We start from the raw sequence: 18,619 nt of genomic DNA on the forward strand, positions 1-18,619 counted from the left end.
GATGTCTTATATCATTTACTTCACAGAAATGGAAAAGAAACTTTTGGAAGAAAGAGCTTTAAAGCAGAAAGTAGAAAATCGGCTGTTGGAAGCTGAGAAGCAGCGCTCCATGTTGGACTGTGATCTCAAACAATCACAGCAGAAAATAAATGAGCTCCTTCGCCAGAAGGATATACTAAGTGAAGATGTAAGGAACACTGACAAAGGGAGCCTTGAGTCAAACCTTGTTTTCAATGTCCTAGTATTTTTCCTGTTATAGCTGTATTTAGGAATATTTGTGAATGAAAATGGCAACAAAGTTTTCCTTCACTGCCTTTGTAACTTTAAAAAGTCTACTTCATTGAATGTGGTGTCATTTTTCTGAAATATTTCAGCATTATTCATGTTAAAAGGTTTGTCCTCTCTAGTGGTAAATGCTGTGAGATTGACATGGAAAAAATAGGCAACTTAATGTGTGCTAATGCTTTTATTCAGGAAGCAGCTTTGATTTACCAGAAGATGTAAAGGAAGTCAGTTAGAGACTGTTTAAATATTGTTTTCCTGTGTAGATCTGTAAAATTCACAGGTTTTTGCTTCTTTTTCAGGTAAAAAACTTGACATTAAAAATAGAGCAAGAAACGCAAAAGCGCTGTCTCACTCAAAATGACCTCAAGATGCAAACACAGCAGGTCAACACCTTGAAAATGTCGGAGAAGCAGTTGAAACAGGAGAATAACCACCTTCAGGAAATCAAATTAAGTCTGGAAAAACAAAATAATGAACTGCGCAAGTATGCAAGTTGTTCTATATGTTTTAATCATGTTACTAATTTGAAATATTTTTGGAACAAAAATTGGGAGCAAAATTAGTATTAAAAAATCGCTGCAAAGAATGTGCTATTCTACTGTGCAAAACTTAATTGTTCTTTAAAGTAACTTACAGTCACTCTAATTGAGACTTGCCCTAGTGATTCAGCAATGTATAGGTTTGTATTAAAAGATTTAGTATGCTGAAAAATCTTAGAAAACACAACTTAAATATGAGTCTAAAAATTTCAGAGAAACAGTCATTTAACTGAAGGTCTAGATACTTTTTTAATGATATAGGACTTTAGTGAAGAGGAAGGTTTCTGGAATTATCAGTCTAGGAGAGCTTACCAGAGTTGGAAAGGAATACTGCTATAGAGCTACAAAGCATAACCATCAGAAATATCTAGCACTACAGATCTTTGAACACATCTGTTGGCCTTCAATAGGAGTGTCAGTAGTTCTTCAAGTAGTTCTTCTACAAGTAGTATTGCACCTGATAGTAAGGAAAACAACAATCATTTTTTTACCTGAAGAACATTCCTGTGAATGAAAAGACCAGCTTACTACATGTATCAAATTAATCTCAATCCCAGCTCCTTTACAACTTTGGGTGTTTTGTCTCCCTGTGCTTTGCCTTTCTGTCAGCAAGATGCAGTTAGTCATGTAGAAGGTGCCCATAATGTGGAACACTGGCACAAGTTTTTTCTGCTACATTTCTGTTATTATGGAACTTACTGTTGCTTAAATAACAGATAAATTCAAGAAAATATGCATATCAAGGAATACAGATATTCACAGACTGTGCTCTACCAAATGAGAGACCCAAAACAATTGGTCCAATCAGTGACATTTACATAGAAATAAGGTTTTGTTGGTGGTTGTTTACTTTATCAGCAGCTCTTACTGGTTAAGTTTTGTGACACTGTTGTAGTTCGTGTGTTAGCAGTATTAAACTGACTTGTTATTAGTGCAGTATTCACAGCTGTACAAGTGAAAAAGAGAGCTGGTGCTCAGAGGAAGCTTCAGGTTTAATAGCTGATGATACTTGTTCAAGAAATTGCTGGAGATCTCGAGTGTGAATTCTGTCTTTTCTGTTTGCTGCTCTGGAATATCTTCATATTTCTAAAGCATATTCTTCCTTTCTAGGGAACGTCAAGATGCAGATGGACAAATGAAAGAGCTTCAAGACCAGCTCGAAGCTGAACAATACTTCTCAGTATGTTTTATGCTGCTTTATTTTTTATATTAATCTGTTTACTGAGTATGTTAGCTTTTCTTCTTCCCCCTCAGCCATCAGATGTTTCACATCTCTAACCCAAAGCTACTTGATTTTCTTGTGCCTGTCTGCAGTGTTGTCTGCTGCTTGGATCTTGATCACTGAGCTGCACAAAAGAGCTCATGTTGAGAAATATCCCAGCTTTGTAGGGGAGTTCAGGGGGAGGAGTCAAGCAGCTCATTTCTCCACTGTGTAAATAATTTTCTGCATGTTTCAAGCCTTTTGCATTCAGCATCTCTTGCATGCTGTATGCTAGAGAAGAGTTGTATTCTCACATGATGTGACAAAACATGTGCATCTACAGCTCAGAAGGAAATTTTGCATTACAACCAAACTTGGTAGTGATCTGTTGGGAGTTCTTCATTAATTGTAGTAAGATACACCAGAATAAATAGGTAGTATACTTAAAAATCATCAGTGGCATGTGGAGGTTAATTTTCATTAACAGTGCACAGCTAGTGGCACTGCAGGAGATGCCAAAAGGCTTGTTTCAATATTAATGGGAAATTAAGATTTCCTTGAGGATTTAGGTCATGGAGGAGGAGGCCTACCTAAAGTTTTATAGAAGAAAATGTTACACACATTAAAGGAAAGAAAGGGAGAATTGAGGTCAGTTGACTTCTGTAGATGGGCCAGAGAGAGACAATCTGTCTTGGAATCCCTGCAGTAAGTACACTAAGTCATCTGTCATATGAATGGACAGAGCAATATAATGTTTCTTTCATTTTCTTCAGAGTTCTAGATTTATATGGACTCCATGAAATGTTAAATTTCAAATTATTTTCTAATTGGTTTTTCCCTTATTCCTGTATTTCTTTTTGTTTTTTAACTGTCATGTTAGTTTCATGGATATGTATGATTAGAATCTAAATTCCATATGCATAATTATATCAGACAAAGATTTAAAATAGTAGAAAAAAAGAAATTAATTATTTTCTCTGTTTCTGATACTTCTGATTTTGTACAAAATAGGGATTTTTACATTTAGAGTATCTTTAATAGTATGTATACAAACATAGAAAATGTATATCCTACATCTAACCATTCACAAATATACAAGCTAAAAAAGGAACAACAACAAAGTAAAATAACCAAAGCATATTTGTGAATGATGATGACATTTAGATAAGTTTAGAGATGGCATTGCACAATTGTACTCCAATTAGTGTGATTAAGGAATTGCATACCATATCAACTTGTAGAAATTTTGTGGACCTTCAAGAGTATAAAAATCATATAATTTTCTTTCCAATTTAAATTCTAGACTCTCTATAAGACACAAGTTCGAGAACTTAAAGAAGAATGTGAGGAAAAGACCAAACTTTGTAAAGAAATGCAGCAAAAGATACAAGAGTTACAGGATGAGAGGTAGGTTTTGCTAGTTGGACTACTAATACATAAAAGATAAGGATGGCTTTTTGTTGTTTTCTTTCTTCCCCTCCCTAACCCCTCCCTAACTTAGCCCTAACCTAAAAGTTAACCTTTGACTTTAAAATTAGTTAAAATTTAACTAATATATCAGTATTTTAATTTGCAATATGAATAATTTGCAGAGATTCCTTGGCTGCTCAGCTGGAGATCACTTTGACAAAAGCAGATTCAGAACAACTTGCCCGTTCCATTGCTGAAGAACAGTACTCTGATTTGGAAAAAGAGAAGATTATGAAAGAGTTGGAGATTAAAGAGATGATGGCAAGGCATAAACAGGAACTTGCTGAGAAGGATGCCACCATAGCCTCGGTGAGTGACATGATCTTTAAGTCTGGTAGAGGTAGTACATGAGCTTTATTTGCAGTTTGAGTTATCCATTGCTCTTTGGCAGATTTAGAGATATACAAGTATATCTAACGTTTTAAAAGTATTTATTTCTTGTGATTGAAATCCAAGAATCTCTTTCCGCGTTTCTTCCACGCATTTCTCTGACCATTCTTTCTTCTGTGCCCCCACCCCTCTTACAGCAAGTCCTCTTACCCTTATCCTAGTCTCACTCTACAGCATTTCCTTCTGTCCTGTAATGCTTTTTCGTTTGCCAAATGAGTTTTGTTACATGGTCACATGTCCTTTTTTTTTCTCAGCTGGAGGAAGCAAATAGGACACTAACTAGTGATGTGGCTAACCTTGCTAATGAGAAAGAAGAACTAAACAATAAACTGAAGGAAGCACAAGAACGTACGTAATCTCTGAACCAAATGGGATTTAAATTGAAACTATGTTTGTTCTTTAATAGTACTATATTCATTTGTAATGAGTTTCATAGATTTTGTTTTCATTACCTTGCTACAGAAATTACAAAGCTAAAAGAAGAAGAAGCAAATGTAGGAAATATTAAAGCTCAATTTGAGAAACAGTTGTTGAATGAAAGAACGTTAAAAACCCAGGTAAGCAAATGCATTCAAATGCATATAGACACAGTGTTCATAAATCAAATAATTTTTATTAGAATACTTTCTGTTATAAACTACAAATATGTACTAGTTAGGCTTTATTTGTTTTTGCTCTGAAAGAAAATAAATGGTTTTTTTCTTCCTTCTTCTAAGTAGACTTTCAGTGTAGTGAAACTGGATCCTTATGATTCATAATAGAGGAACTTCTAATCCAGATGTATTCCACCAGCAAAAGCCTTCATTTCCATCAAATGATTTGATATTACTGGTTTCAGTCTTGATTTATATTCCTCTACAAGTTCTAGAAAGAAGTACATTTCTGATTTTAATCTAGACTGTTTTTTAGAACAAGTGGCATTTTTTAATACTGTATTTGGGTCTAGCTAGTGAAAATGGAAGGGATTATATAAATGAGTGAAAGTGCTCACATAGCTAATGCTTGCTTCAAGTAAAAATGGTGTCGTCACCTTCTTTTATATTTTGTGTAATAAGCTGAATTACAGCAAGCTTGTAGTACTGGATTGCAGAGATCTTAGTTTATAGTTAGAAGTGCCTGTTATAGATGGAGAGAAGACTTTATTTCTTCCCAGCATAACTCTGTGTATTTATTGGTGTGGTTTTTGTCACTTTTTCTTTCCTGTGGGAAGGCTGTGAATAAGTTGGCTGAAATCATGAATCGGAAGGGTCCAGTCAAACGTGGAGCTGACACCGACGTACGGCGGAAGGAGAAGGAAAATAGGAAGCTGCATATGGAACTGAAGTCTGAACGAGAAAAGTTAACCCAGATGATGATCAAATATCAGAAGGAAATAAATGAAATGCAGGCAGTAAGATCCTTTTGTAAATATAAGCATTGCAGTATTTTCTGTAAAATCATACTATTGATACAGACTTTATAGTAGTGTGTGCAGTCTCTATCTCTGAATTTTCCCAGCCAAAAGAAATACACAGAATGTATGTTGAGATTGGCTACAAATTCTGCATAATTTTCTCTGAGTAACCAAATATTGTAATAATAGGAGATCTTGCAATTTACCTCTGCAGCAAATAGCAGAAGAGAGTCAGATCCGGATTGAACTGCAGATGACTCTGGACAGCAAAGACAGTGACATTGAGCAGCTTCGTTCCCAGCTGCAGTCACTGCACATTGGGCTGGACAACAGTAGCATAGGCAGTGGACCTGGAGAGGCTGAGGCAGATGATGGATTCCCTGGTATGTTAATTTTATTAATATTTCTGCAGTGTTTTTCCATAGAAACTGGAGTATTAAATTGAGGGTCTGATGATTCTGTGATTTTCATCTTTATCTATTTCTACCATCTTATTGTTCTGTTGATAGTGATCACTTGTTCACCTGCTAACTAAATGTTTGTTGTAATACTTCACCTTACATTTATTTCAAGATTTTTTTTAAATTTTATTGTGCTCTGTTAGAACTAAATACTGTTTTCACTTTATTTTGGTGGTTATTTTGCAATTACTGTGTGTATGTGATGAAATGTAAAACTAATACTCTCTTAGAGTATTTTGACTTCTTTTCTACTTTTCCTCCTTTATGCTTTATGTTTAGTCCATATCACTCAATCCCACACTATGGAATCCATGTCCTTTACCTATCAGCACTCTTCTACCTCTGTCAGTATTGCCACTAAGCCCTCCAGTTCTCGCATGCTTCTTGATTCCGAGTCTGACTCAGAGGAAGAACCTTTGTCTTGTTCCCACAGCCCTTCAGAAGTTGATAGCACAGGTGACATACCTGAGAACCGTTTGGTTTTGTTCTTATTGTGTCATTTTCTGTTTCAGAACTAACACTATTAATACATAATTAAAGAGGCATAAACCAAATCTGGCAGATAACATGCTGCAGCAGCAGTAAACACTGCCATCAAAGACATGAGAACGTTTGCATGAACAAATAACTGGCCCGTTTTCCCTAAATGTTTGCAAATGCTTGCTGACAGTTGTAAACCCACCATTTTTATTAAGACATTGAATAAATGAGCCTTATGGCTTCTTTTCAAGATAGCCTCTACACAGTATCTGCAGCTCTCTGTATGACCCTAAGGTACTGGATATTAAAAGTCAAATCTTTGTGTTTCAGTGAAGTGTGAAAACATCTAACTCCTCACATCTAAACATACATGATTTTCTTGTAGAAATTCATTGTCCTCAGTATTACATTGTTTTGCCTTAAAAGTATATAATGAATGATAAGGCCCTATTTTACTAATTCTGTATTCATTTTATATGACTACACATATACCCACTAAACAAAGCTTAAGTGTTAATGTTAGAGATGGGTTTTCTATTGCATTCAAATTTCTGTATTTCACATGAGGTTCCTTTAAAGTGTGAATACCTTTCCACTGAAGGTAGAACCTCTTTTGGTATTTTGACATTACTTCGTAAAACTAGAGTGAAGAATAATGCATTTCCTCTATTTTCCTCATTCTTTGGTTTTTGCTTTGAAGCTTCTAATGAAAGAAAACCTACATACATATTTTTTACTTAGTAATTGCTGTTGTGGTATGTGCATGGATTTGCTTTGTTCTAAAGTAAAAATCGTAGCGAAGCTGGGATTTTTTGCTGACATAATTACAAAAGATTTGAGGTAGGATAGTGTCTTCTGTTGTTTCTCCCCTTCTAGTGTTTATAAGCATGTATTGTGAGACGTTTGGAATATTCTGCCCTTTTTCTTATCTGTTGGTATTGAATGGACACCAGAAGTGGAAAAAGTATAATCAGAAGCTCTCATTTTGTCCAATTTAATCTGTATTGCAGGTGACAGAGAAAAATAGGAAAATCATATTTTAGGAAATAGGAGAAACATGCATATTTTTTTGCCCTACATGTGTTTCCTGGATATGGCATAGACTATTTTTTTGCATGAACATTATGCTTTCTACACTTTCTATGAGATGTAGTTGAAAGGAGCAATATAAGGTGGCAGGTATGAGGCAAAACATGTTACAGAACTGTTTCATATAGTTGATATGTGTATTAAAATAGGTCACCAACAGCATTGCTGGTAGGGCAATAAACATTGAAGACAGTGTGTATCTGTGTATCTTGCTTTAAGTCTCTAAACACAAAAAGAATTCTTTGTATATCTAGTAATTATTTGTTACACTGTGTTAAAAAGTGGGCAGGAACCTGCAAATGCCCTCTGATGAGAAGGAAAATAATTTTTGTAATTTTGGAGTATGTTTCTGCTTGTTCCATGGTTTTGTGTTTTGTGCTTAACATTTCACTATTTTTGACTTGGAGGTTCCTCAGTAGCAGTAGAGGTCATCTGCTAGGGTATGAAGCTCATTAGAAAAGTATTATTGCAATTAAGTAGTTCCCCTTAATAAAACATAGGGGGAAGAAAGAGTCATGTTAAATGCAGCTACAAAAATGGGGTCAAAGGGTGTGTGATCCTATGTATGACCAAGCACTGGGAAAGTGTGATCCTGTTGAGCTTCTGGTGACTACTGAAATGTGTGTGTCAAACAGCTGAGCTCTCAATACTCTTGATAAATCAAATCTGACAAATGTGCCAGTGTAATATAAAATACTGCAAGTGAGTGAAAGGGCAGCTGAATTCAGGCAAGGCCTGAGGGTTTGCCAAAAATTACTTATTTTGGATTAGAAAGCCTAGAACATACAGGCAGAATCAGAGAAAAGAAAAATTTACAGACCAAAAAGTATGAATTAGAATACTAAACTGACATTTTCCCCAGCATATAGGGTATACAGGTTATTTGTGGCAGTAATTTGCCTTTTTTTTTTGGTCTTGGATTGGATGTTGTGTGGTCTGTACTAATATCTTTAGGTGCTATTCTAAAAGGTAAAGGTCAATAGACATAAGGCTTTTAAGAGCTGAAAAAATTACTAAAGGGAATGTGTGTGCTATAATTGCAAGTTTGTTCTTCCCCTTCCTCCTCGTGTTTACTACTTCTTTGTGATTGCATTGCTGGTTATTGGCTGTGTTCAGGGGTACATTATTTAATGTATTCCTGAACATTTACCATGGCAGACTTCACAAGACACTGTGAAATAGTTCATCTTCTCATGTTTGCTCTCTTGCTTTATTATTGATATTCAATAACTTTTAAAATGCACATCAGTCTGAAAAATAATGTTTTGTCTGTTCTTTAATACATATCTCTTTTTCAGAATCAAGATTGGAAGGCTGGCTATCAATGCCTGTTAGAAATAACACTAAAAAATTTGGATGGGTTAAAAAGGTAAGAAAACCAGATTTATGATTTTATTTCATGCATAGGTTCAACTTTAAACTTACTGTAGGTTTTCAACACTTCGTTTTTCTTTGATATGTGTTCTCTCATTACTTAAATCTATAAAGTATGTTAGCTGGCATAGCTACATCTGAGAGGGGCAACTAAGGCAATTGCAATAGTTTAAGACACTTCTTTGTGTAGCCAGAGGTGAGAATAGTCATTCATGATCTTCAAATATTTATACATGCCATAAGGATTCCCAGCAGTATTACATAGCTGGAATTAGGCAGAGTCTGGAAACAGGCTCTTCTTGCTCTTGACAATTTCTTTATTTAGGGTATGAGACTAAAACCTACTCCTCCTGCCTTGTGCAGCCTTCGTTTACTGCTTCTCAGTAACCTCTTTGATGAGTCTTTGTCCAAAATGTAGCACACACATTTTCATACAAATTTCCTTACTGCTGTCATACTAGGCACAATTCTGGAAGTAGGACATCTTCTAGGTAATTAGCTTTTTAGTGAACACTGATAGGTATTTTGGTAACAGTGATCTTTTTAAGTATGATCCCTATTACTTGGGACCTGCACACATGAAATAGGCAGAGGATGACAGTTACTCTCTCTACTAATCCAAGTGAAAATTAAATCAAAAAAATAGAAAGGAAAAGCTTATATCCTACTTTCTTCCTGACTTTCATTTTTGTTTCTTCATAGATATTAAATATGTTTAAAAATCAGTTAAATTGATCATATAACTTGATTTATCAGGTAATCAGAATTTTGTTTGTTATGCAATGAATTTCTTGGCACGGACTTAGTATACAGTACTACCATTGTCTACTTAGGTACCATATAATCAAATTGTAGAAAAATATTGCTACAACATATGTGATAGATAAATGTTGTAACATATTTGACATCTGTGATGAGGTAGATTAAAACTTGTTTTATCCTTTTATCTCCTAACAGTATGTAATTGTGAGCAGCAAGAAGATCCTGTTCTATGACAGTGAACAAGATAAAGAACAGTCTAATCCCCATATGGTATTGGATATAGAGTAAGTATTACCACGTGTGATTCATTCTTCTGATTTGCAGGTGAACTCTGTTGGAAAGACCTGTGACCAAAGGGCCTTTTGAGGCCCAGTCTGCGAGCACATCACATGGGACATGGCTTGTGAGGCACACAGGAATGGGGTGGGGGTTCTTCCATCGTTGAGGGCAGGGCATGGCACAGTTCGCAGGTGTGGCAGGGCAAGCAGGCAGGGTTGCATGTTTTCTTGCCAGTAAGGTTTGCTGTGTGTTGTTTGCAGTGTTTCTGTTGGTTGGTTGGTTTGGGGGTTTCTGTTAGTAATGGTTTTTATGCAATCCAAAACTGTAGTTAGTACAGGTGCGTGTAACCAAATGGAACTCTCCAAAAAGGATGTGTCTGTACAGACCTGTTCCTATGCAGAGTGTTTGAGCTTATCAGTGGTTTCAAGGCGCACTGTGGGGAAACCTGCCTGGGTGTGAACAGGTGAACGACCTCCTTTTGCTGGTGGCTGAGCTTAGGGAGGAAGTTGAAAGACTAAGGAGTGTCAGGGAAAGTGAAAGGGAAATAGATTGGCAGAGTTCAGCCCTTCCATTCTTGAGGGAAGCCCTCCAAGAGTCAGAGGACTCCTGTGCCTCCCACTTTCAGGCAGTAGAAGGACACCTGGTGATGAAGGGGAGTGGAAATGGGTCCCTGCTTGGGAAGGTAATAATAAAAATTCCTCCCGAACCCCATCCCCTAGCCAGGTGTCACTTCAGAATAGGTATGAGCCCCTGGATCTAGAGAGTCAGCCAGATGATTAGGAAGAAAATTATCTGCCCAATGGGCCTCCCAATTATGCTTCATCTGTAAGACAGATCACTACCTTTAACGTCAAAAACAAAAGAAGGGTAGTGGTAGTGGGTGACTCCTTTCTGAGGGGAACAGAGGATCCCATATGCCAACCAGACCCATCCCACAGAGGTCTGCTGCCTCCCTGGGGCCTGGGTACAGGATATCACTAAGAGACTTCCTGGGCTGATTCAGCCCTCTGATTAGTACTCCAGTGATGATACTCCAGTGATGAGCTGGCAGTGATGAGATTGGAAAGAGGAGTGTCAGGACAATTGAAAGGGACTTTAGGCCACTCAGTCAAGTGGTAGATAGGACAGGGGTACAGGTCGTCTTTTCCTCAGTCCCTTTGGTGGCTGAGAAAAATGGTGAAAGGAATAGGAGAGCTCAACAAGTGGCTCAAGGATTGGTGTCATCGACAGAATTTTGTGTTCTTTGATCATTGGGGCAACTTTTTCAGCACCTGGCCTGCTGGAACCAGATGGGCTGCATCTCTGTGTTAAGGCCAGAAGGTTTTTAGCACATGAGCTGGCAGAACTCATTGAGTTCTAAATTAGGTTTGAAGGGGGAAGGAGTGCAGCTGGGCTGCCTGGAAGCAGGCCCAAGGGTGGTATGCCTGAGCTAGGGGGAAATCCGTAGCCCAGCTGAGGTGCAGGCAGCATGGGTAACAAACAAGAGCTGGAGGCCATGGTACAACAGCAAAGCCATGATATAGTCACCATCACAGAAACATGGTGGGATGACTCATGCAGCTGGAGGACTGCACTGGATGGCTACAAGCTCTTCAGGAGAGACAAGAAAAGGAGAAGAGGTGGAGGGGTGGCCTTTACATTAGGGAGGCTTTTGATGCCATAAGTACTGAAACTAATGATGATCAAGTTGAATGCCCATGGGTAAAAATTAAGGGGAAGGCCGTAACAAGACTGGCATCCCTCTGGGAGTGTTATTGTCCACCCAACCAGGAAGAAGAGGTGGACAACTTATTCTATAAGCAGCTGGAGATTGTTTCAGGATCAGCCCTTGTTTTTGTAGGTGACTTCAACCTGCCAGAAATCTGCTGGGAACTTCATACAGCAGAAAAAAGGCAGTCCAGGAAATTTGTAGAGTGTATGGAGGACAACTTTTTGTCACATCTGGTGGGTGAGCCCACCAGGGGAGGGACTATGTCAGATCTGTTGTTTGCAAATAGAGATGGGCTGCTAGGAGGTGTGGTGGTTGGAGGCCACTTGAGACACAGTGATCATGAAATTATAGAGTTCTCTATATTTGGTAAAATCAGGAGGAACATCAATAAGACTTTTACATAGGTCAGGCTGACTGGTCTGTAATTACTAGGATCCTCCTTCCCACCCTTTTTGTGAATGGGTGTCAGCTAGACCTTCCCACACACTTGGGAGCAAAGCATGTAAAGAAAACTGTAGCAGAGCAGATATCATTTTCAGTGTTCATGTATTTTCTCTTACAATGTGGCCTTACAGGTGCGTTATGTAATTAATTTATTTTCTTTACAAGTGCAGAACGTGGCTGTTCAGAGCATGGGGACAGGATTGTGTTAGAAAGGTGCCAGCAGCCATTTAAGTCATATGATGATGGTTTCCCAGTGCTTCCGCCAGTATAGCTGGATGCTTGTGACTTCATTTTATTTACAGTTTTTGGGAGTTCATGTGCAGGTTTGAAAGACAAGGCTTTACCGAGTGATTAGAAATCTGTACAAATTTGACAAATCTTTAATGGCTGTAAGTCTTAATGTGTGTGTTGTATCCTAACTTAATCTGTCACATTTATCATTGTGGTAACATTAATTTTTGTCCTTATTGAAACAATTTCTTGTAGCAAACTCTTCCATGTCCGACCAGTCACTCAGACTGATGTGTACAGGGCAGATTCCAAGGAAATTCCTAGGATATTCCAGGTACTCATTAATAAATTAATGTTTCTAGTGTAACAGACATGGCATTTCAGATATTGTCAAAAATATTATCTAATGAAATATTTACTAAAAAATCATTGAAAAACTGTTCCTAGTGTACTTCTTCAATCTTTGTACTTAATAATGACTCTGAATTTATATTTGTCATCCAGGAATACTGAAATTATTTTGCTTTCATTCTAGATCCTATATGCTAATGAAGGAGAGAGCAAAAAGGAACAGGAATTTCCTGTGGAGCCCATGGGAGAGAAGTCAAATTACATTTGTCACAAAGGACATGAGTTTATACCTACTCTTTACCACTTCCCAACCAATTGTGAAGCTTGTATGAAGCCACTGTGGCACATGTTTAAACCTCCTCCTGCTCTGGAATGTCGCCGCTGCCATATCAAATGCCACAAAGATCACATGGATAAAAAAGAAGAGATTATAGCGCCTTGCAAAGGTAAATAGCAAGTATTTGAATATGCAGATAGTCCTGGAGTCACAAGGTATTCTAATAGATCAGAGGATTCTAGTAATGGTCTGACACCAACCAAACATAAAGGTTGGTTTGTCTTTAGCACGTGGCCCTCAGCCCCTTTCTGAGGGTGTCTCCATGAGGGTCGCTCTGCCTTGAGTTCATGGCATGTGGCTGTGGTGTGCACATACCTGTTGTGTTGTCATCCTCATGCAGCAGAGTGTGGTGGTTGTAAAGTGCTCACATTGTGTGTTGTGCTCTGCTGTGGGAAACAACAGTGCTGTGGAAGGGGTTACATTTGGCGAAGGTTGCTCCTTGTGACTCAATGTTATATAATTTCTTAGTCTCAGTCACACCTCCTTGTGTTACCCCTGGTTCCTTCCACATGAATGTGTATCTTCCACAGTACCAAGCTGTTACTCTCTAAATATGAGGAGGTGGCACTGTCAGCAGCCAGCAAACCTACAGGTTCATTTTGCTTTTGACCTCTCTGCTGATTTCTCTGTGTCGAGTATGAGAATATGCTAATCTGACAGCTAATTTTTGATGCGGGGCCATGTTTAGAATAATAACAGTATTCATTTTTATTTTTTAAATCTTATTACAGTGTACTATGATATTTCTACGGCAAAGAATCTACTACTGTTAGCTAATTCTACAGAAGAACAGCAAAAATGGGTGAGCCGACTGGTGAAGAAAATACCCAAGAAGCCTCCAGCACCAGACCCCTTTGCTCGATCTTCTCCCAGAACTTCCATGAAGGTACAGCCAAACCAGTCCATCAGACGACCAAGTCGACAGCTTCCTCCAAACAAACCAAGGTGACACAAGAGCTGCTGTCTAATTTATTTTCTAAATGCTTTACTACAATTGGTTTCAATTCCTTATTCAGGGTAGAAGGACTCATGCTAATGTCTCACGATTCCTAAAAGAATAGTCTTAGCAGATTCTTCTGGTTTGATAAACATCGTCCATACAAAAATCATTGATTTACTACTAGAACACTTCTAAGGAGCAGAATCCTATGTGCTGTGCTGTGGAAGCTGACAGCATTCTGCAGGTAGCATTTATATAATTGCACAATGCAGAATTTCTGGGGTTTTTCCAGTTTGCTTTTTTCATCACCTGCACTAGTAGCTTATATTTGCTTCTGTCAATTCCCAGTGCTGGCAGGCTGTGAAAAGATTGGAATATTGCAGTATTCCAGTTTAGCAAAGGCTTAACATTTTTCCCCAGAGAGGTAATTGGGCAGTGCCTAGATAGGATTACTGTCCTTTTTTCTGACCAGACTGACACCAGTATCTCAGCTGGGTGGGTGAGTGGCCAGAGTTACAGTGGGGAATGCAGGGAAAACACACTCTTGCTGTGATACCACAAAACATCCTTATGCTATGGAGAGTTAGATCTTAAACAGATACTGGTGTTTTAATGGGTGGAAATGCATAGTGGAAGGACTTTCTAATTTCACTTCCCTCCCAACCTTCACACAGTCTATTTTTGGTGATTTAATTTACATATTTGAAAGAGAATCAGACCTCATAATTTGGATTTTAAATTAATAGATTTATTATAATCATGAAGGAAAAAAGCTTTAAAATCACTTTTAGGAACCAATTACTGAAGAGTTTCTTTGTGCAAAAATAACCAAAATACCAGTGATAGGACTGAAAGCATGAGTCAAGAAAACATTCATGACAATTTGGGGGACAAGTAGATTACTTTTCTTCGGCATACTGTTTAGTCTAACTTAGTGGTGTTACTCTGTTTCTTGCTGTTAATATATAAAGGTATATTATATTTCTGATTTTTTTTCAATAGGTATTCTACAAACAATTCTTCTCCTTCCAGTACCCTTTTTTCAATCTTGAACTTTTGTACAAAATGCTTTCATAGCACAGTGTTCACTGTTCTATACTGGTGGGAAAAGGAGGAGGATGAGTATTTTTGTGTGTAAAGCATGTAATTCTTCAGTTTAAGTTTCCAAGTTAGCCACCTTTAATTAGAAACCACATACTCATAAATAACTGTAATTGCTATGGCAAGTTTATATATCTCACTGTTGCTTCTGTGAGGCTTTTGTGCAAGAGCTTACCATATGAAATAATTGTTTCCTTTATGAACTTCATTAAAAATGAAGAGCAGTTGCCAGTTCAGTCTAGGGACTGAGCAGTGGGCCCTGGCAGCCAGGTCGGCTCTGGGGCTGCACCAAGAGGAGCACAGCAGGATGACTGAGGGAAGAGGTTACACCCCTCTGTTCACTCCAGAGTCTGCAGCACAGCACTGCCTCAGCCTCTGAGCCCCCAAATTCCAGGCAGACATCGACACACTGGGAAGGACCAAGCAGAGGCCACCAGGGTGGTCAGAGCATACCCCTGAGGGAGCTGGGCTTGTTGGGATGATGGACATGGACAGGGGCTCCCACAGCAGCCTGCCCCAAGGGAGGAAGGGCAGCCAAGAGCCAGGCTCACCAGTGCTGCTTGTTGGCAGCGTGAGGAACAAGGGGCTCCCTTGGAGCAGGAGCCACTCCAGCTGGTAGAGGGAAAAGCCAGTGCAGAGAGGGAGGCCAGTGAGGCTGGACAGGCTCCAGCCCTGGAGGCTCTCAACGTCCGACAGGACGAGGCCTCGAGCATCCTGGGCTGGCTTTGCATCTGACCCTGCTCTGAGCAGGTGGTTGGGCTAGAAACCTCCTGAGGTCCCTTGCCTGGTCCTAAAAATGCTGTCCCCACTAGGAATTTCACACAATGATGGTTTCTTCAAGGTTTTCATGGCTGTTTTTCTTCATGAGTATTCAAGAAAGGGCAAACCAGTCTTTGATACAGACCATATAATTTCTGCTTAGCCATTTGTTTGGATTGTGCCAAATGGATAATTCCAAATTTTAAAAATGCCAACTTTAATGTATTTTATTTCCTAATAAATTAAGTGTAATAGCCATATTCAAACAAATGAATATTGAGCCTCTTCATATTTTTCACATTTAAAGGTTGAAATAGTTAAAGCCTGAAAATCCAAATTCCCCTGAAACACATTTTGTTTAAAACATGTGATTAACTGAATTAAACTACATAACATGTTTATGTTGATGCTCTCTTAGGGTAAGAGATGCATGCCTGCATCCTATGTTTGGCATACAACCCTAATTAGGATCCTTCCAGCTCACTGGAGAGATGACTAGGCTGGGTTTCCTTTGTAGCTATAGCAGTTGAAAAGTTAGTACTTAGGATATTACAACAGAAAGAGATGAGTGCTTCTAGACAATGATTCACCCCATCCCAAAATAAATGCCTCAGATAAGTAAAATGACTCATTTGCTGACAGGGTTTGCCTTGCTTGCCTTCTTTGTTCTGCAGTGACCATACAAGGAGCACAGTGAGGGAGACCTAGACAACAAGTTGATATATCCTCTTTTTTTGGCACTGCTTAACTTTAAATAATGAGCTACAGAATAGCTGTATAGTGCAATCACCCTGTATTTGGGATGCAGTAAAATCCTGCTATATTCATTTGTACATTTACATGAAGCTATCTTATTCAGTGTTCTTTTCAGCACTCAGAATCACTTGATTTTATTGGAAAAAATGTTAGGTTTGCATTATTGTCTGGAAGGGCATAGCAGGAGAGCATAAACCCACCTCAGTCAGCAAGAACAGCAACAAAACAGAAAGCAGATAATTTTATAAAAGGTACATGTTCTTTGCTACTGAAATTCTAGGGGAAAAATCAATATGGTAAGTGTTCTATATTGAATGGAATGATTTTTGAGATCAATTTGCAATGGATGCAATATTCTTAACTTAGATGAACACTAACTGAATCTTCATTTTCAGGCAAAGGAACAAACTGAGCTACCTTAAACAGTGTTTCAGTTAAAAAGATTTAGTGATAGCAAAAGGAATTTTCAAGTCTTTTATAAAAGTGTGACACTCATTAAACATCAAACCCTCCTGTTGCAGATTATTTGATCTGGCATTTAAGGACTGGGATTGGTCCTTTGATGATGTTGATGATATTGATGGTGATGATGATGATGACGATGTTTTTGATTTCTGAAGAAGTATAAGGGGTAAATCTAAATAGAGAGGAATGGATTTGTTTGCCTTTGAATACAGCATGCTATATTGGATTTGTTTCTCAAAGCAGAGAAAATACAAGATCTCATTTTAATATTTTAAACAGTAAAATGAGATTGTGTTCATCATATTGAACTTTTAGAGAAGTTGTTTTGATTAAAACAAACTTGTTGCCTTTGTCAGTGTTTTTATTTTTCTAATTTTAGATTTTTTTTTTCAAAATTCATGTCTGCCTGCCTGAAAAAAAAAACCAACCCAAGACTGTTGTTTTCAGGGTCATTGCTCCTCTCTGATGCTAATACTGCTAACCTCAGCAGGGAATATTTGAAGGATAGAAGGGAGATGGTAGCAGTTGGATGTTTAGCTGAAATAGACTTGGTATTTACAAACACTTTTCATTTTTGAGCTTTGAATGTAAACTGGTCTATGGCTAGCAGACATGAAATCACTGGAGTTCTGCATTTTGCTTTTCTAGCTCTTTTCTGAAGTGAATTTGATTTGGCTTTCCTTTGCAGTGCTGTGCTTTCTGGGTACCTAACCACGCTTTTGAAAACTGTGTAAACAAGCAGGTTTGCAGTTTCTGTGATGTGTTTTCCTTGACTGCTTTAGAAAAACCTGGTCATTGCAGTGATCTGATTTGTCCCATGGCTTAATTCTGGATGTCCTGCAAATAGCTTTACCTATCTTATAGATCTCAGTATCTGATCATTTCACATGTTGATGCAATCTTGTATTTACACAGAAAAAAACCCTAAATGTTAAATGCCTAAGAATTGTTTTAAACAGTATGTGAGATGTGCCTCAGTGCTCAGGGAACTGAGGAACCAGCTCCTGCAGAACTTAACTGGCTTAGTGTTCACAGTAATGAGCATTACGTTAATTAAATATACTGCATCTTCTTGTATTAAAAGCTTACTGATCACTAATCCTTCAGAAGTAACTATTACTCTGTGTGTATTGTACTTTACCCTCATGTATTGCAAGGGGGTTTAATTGATTTGGGATTACAATGTGTAAGGATGTGCTATACTGGAGTAATGTTGCTGTTGGATGCAGAGGAAAGGTGCTTCTCACAAGTACGGTGAGGAACCCATCTTAAATGAAGACTTTGAAGAAGTATATTTTTTGTCAGATTTACATTTCTGTTGCATTTACTGACCAAACTTTCTGCTTCTTTTTCAGCTAACTGCTTTCCATGAATGCAGACACAGTCAAGGTGAAAATTTACTCCCCATTACAGCAAGACTGAAACATATCCCAAAATATATTAAAAATATATTTTTTCCTGAGAGATTGTGCTATATATATCAGAGGTTTACATTTTTGCTGCAATATAAATTACTAATCTCTGAGGGTTGTCCTGTATTCTCCCGAGTGACTGATCAGTTGAGGAATGGTTGGTAAATAGTCAAAGGATATGTTAGGTAACCTTTTAAACTCTGTTCCACAAGAGCTTTCTTGGCAAGACACATACACTACATTTCATAAAAGGAATGGAGAGGAATGAGTATTGAAATGGAAGGAACTGACTTTTCAGCTTTCATAAAGATGCCACCAGCACGTCTGCAAGCAGAACCGGAGGAAGATCCACCATAGTGATATAGACTGCATCTGTAAGAAGTGACCAT

The 18,619-nt window shown here is 38.1% G+C and overlaps 1 protein-coding gene across 2 annotated transcripts in view; it reads left to right on the forward strand.

Moving 5' to 3' along the window:
* The window catches only part of ROCK2 (Rho associated coiled-coil containing protein kinase 2), a 95,652-nt gene extending 77,372 nt beyond the window's left edge, over positions 1 to 18,280 (forward strand). The window contains exons 19-33 of one of the 2 annotated variants that reach the window (XM_063424764.1): positions 27 to 187; positions 585 to 769; positions 1,935 to 2,004; positions 3,329 to 3,432; positions 3,618 to 3,804; positions 4,140 to 4,233; positions 4,348 to 4,442; positions 5,096 to 5,275; positions 5,493 to 5,661; positions 8,607 to 8,677; positions 9,640 to 9,728; positions 12,365 to 12,443; positions 12,645 to 12,906; positions 13,529 to 13,742; positions 16,875 to 18,152. In XM_063424764.1, coding sequence (XP_063280834.1) covers positions 27 to 187; positions 585 to 769; positions 1,935 to 2,004; positions 3,329 to 3,432; positions 3,618 to 3,804; positions 4,140 to 4,233; positions 4,348 to 4,442; positions 5,096 to 5,275; positions 5,493 to 5,661; positions 8,607 to 8,677; positions 9,640 to 9,728; positions 12,365 to 12,443; positions 12,645 to 12,906; positions 13,529 to 13,742; positions 16,875 to 16,971 — 2,057 coding nt within the window. In that variant the 3' untranslated portion in view covers positions 16,972 to 18,152. Of the gene's footprint in view, positions 1 to 26; positions 188 to 584; positions 770 to 1,934; positions 2,005 to 3,328; positions 3,433 to 3,617; positions 3,805 to 4,139; positions 4,234 to 4,347; positions 4,443 to 5,095; positions 5,276 to 5,492; positions 5,662 to 8,606; positions 8,678 to 9,639; positions 9,729 to 12,364; positions 12,444 to 12,644; positions 12,907 to 13,528; positions 13,743 to 16,874; positions 18,153 to 18,173 lie in introns of those variants that run through there. The other variant, XM_063424762.1, reaches the window with a different exon arrangement.
* Positions 18,281 to 18,619: the final 339 nt, after the last annotated feature.

The sequence above is a fragment of the Prinia subflava genome, chromosome 2 (assembly GCF_021018805.1).
Source record: "Prinia subflava isolate CZ2003 ecotype Zambia chromosome 2, Cam_Psub_1.2, whole genome shotgun sequence".
Classification (NCBI taxonomy): Eukaryota; Metazoa; Chordata; class Aves; order Passeriformes; family Cisticolidae; genus Prinia; species Prinia subflava.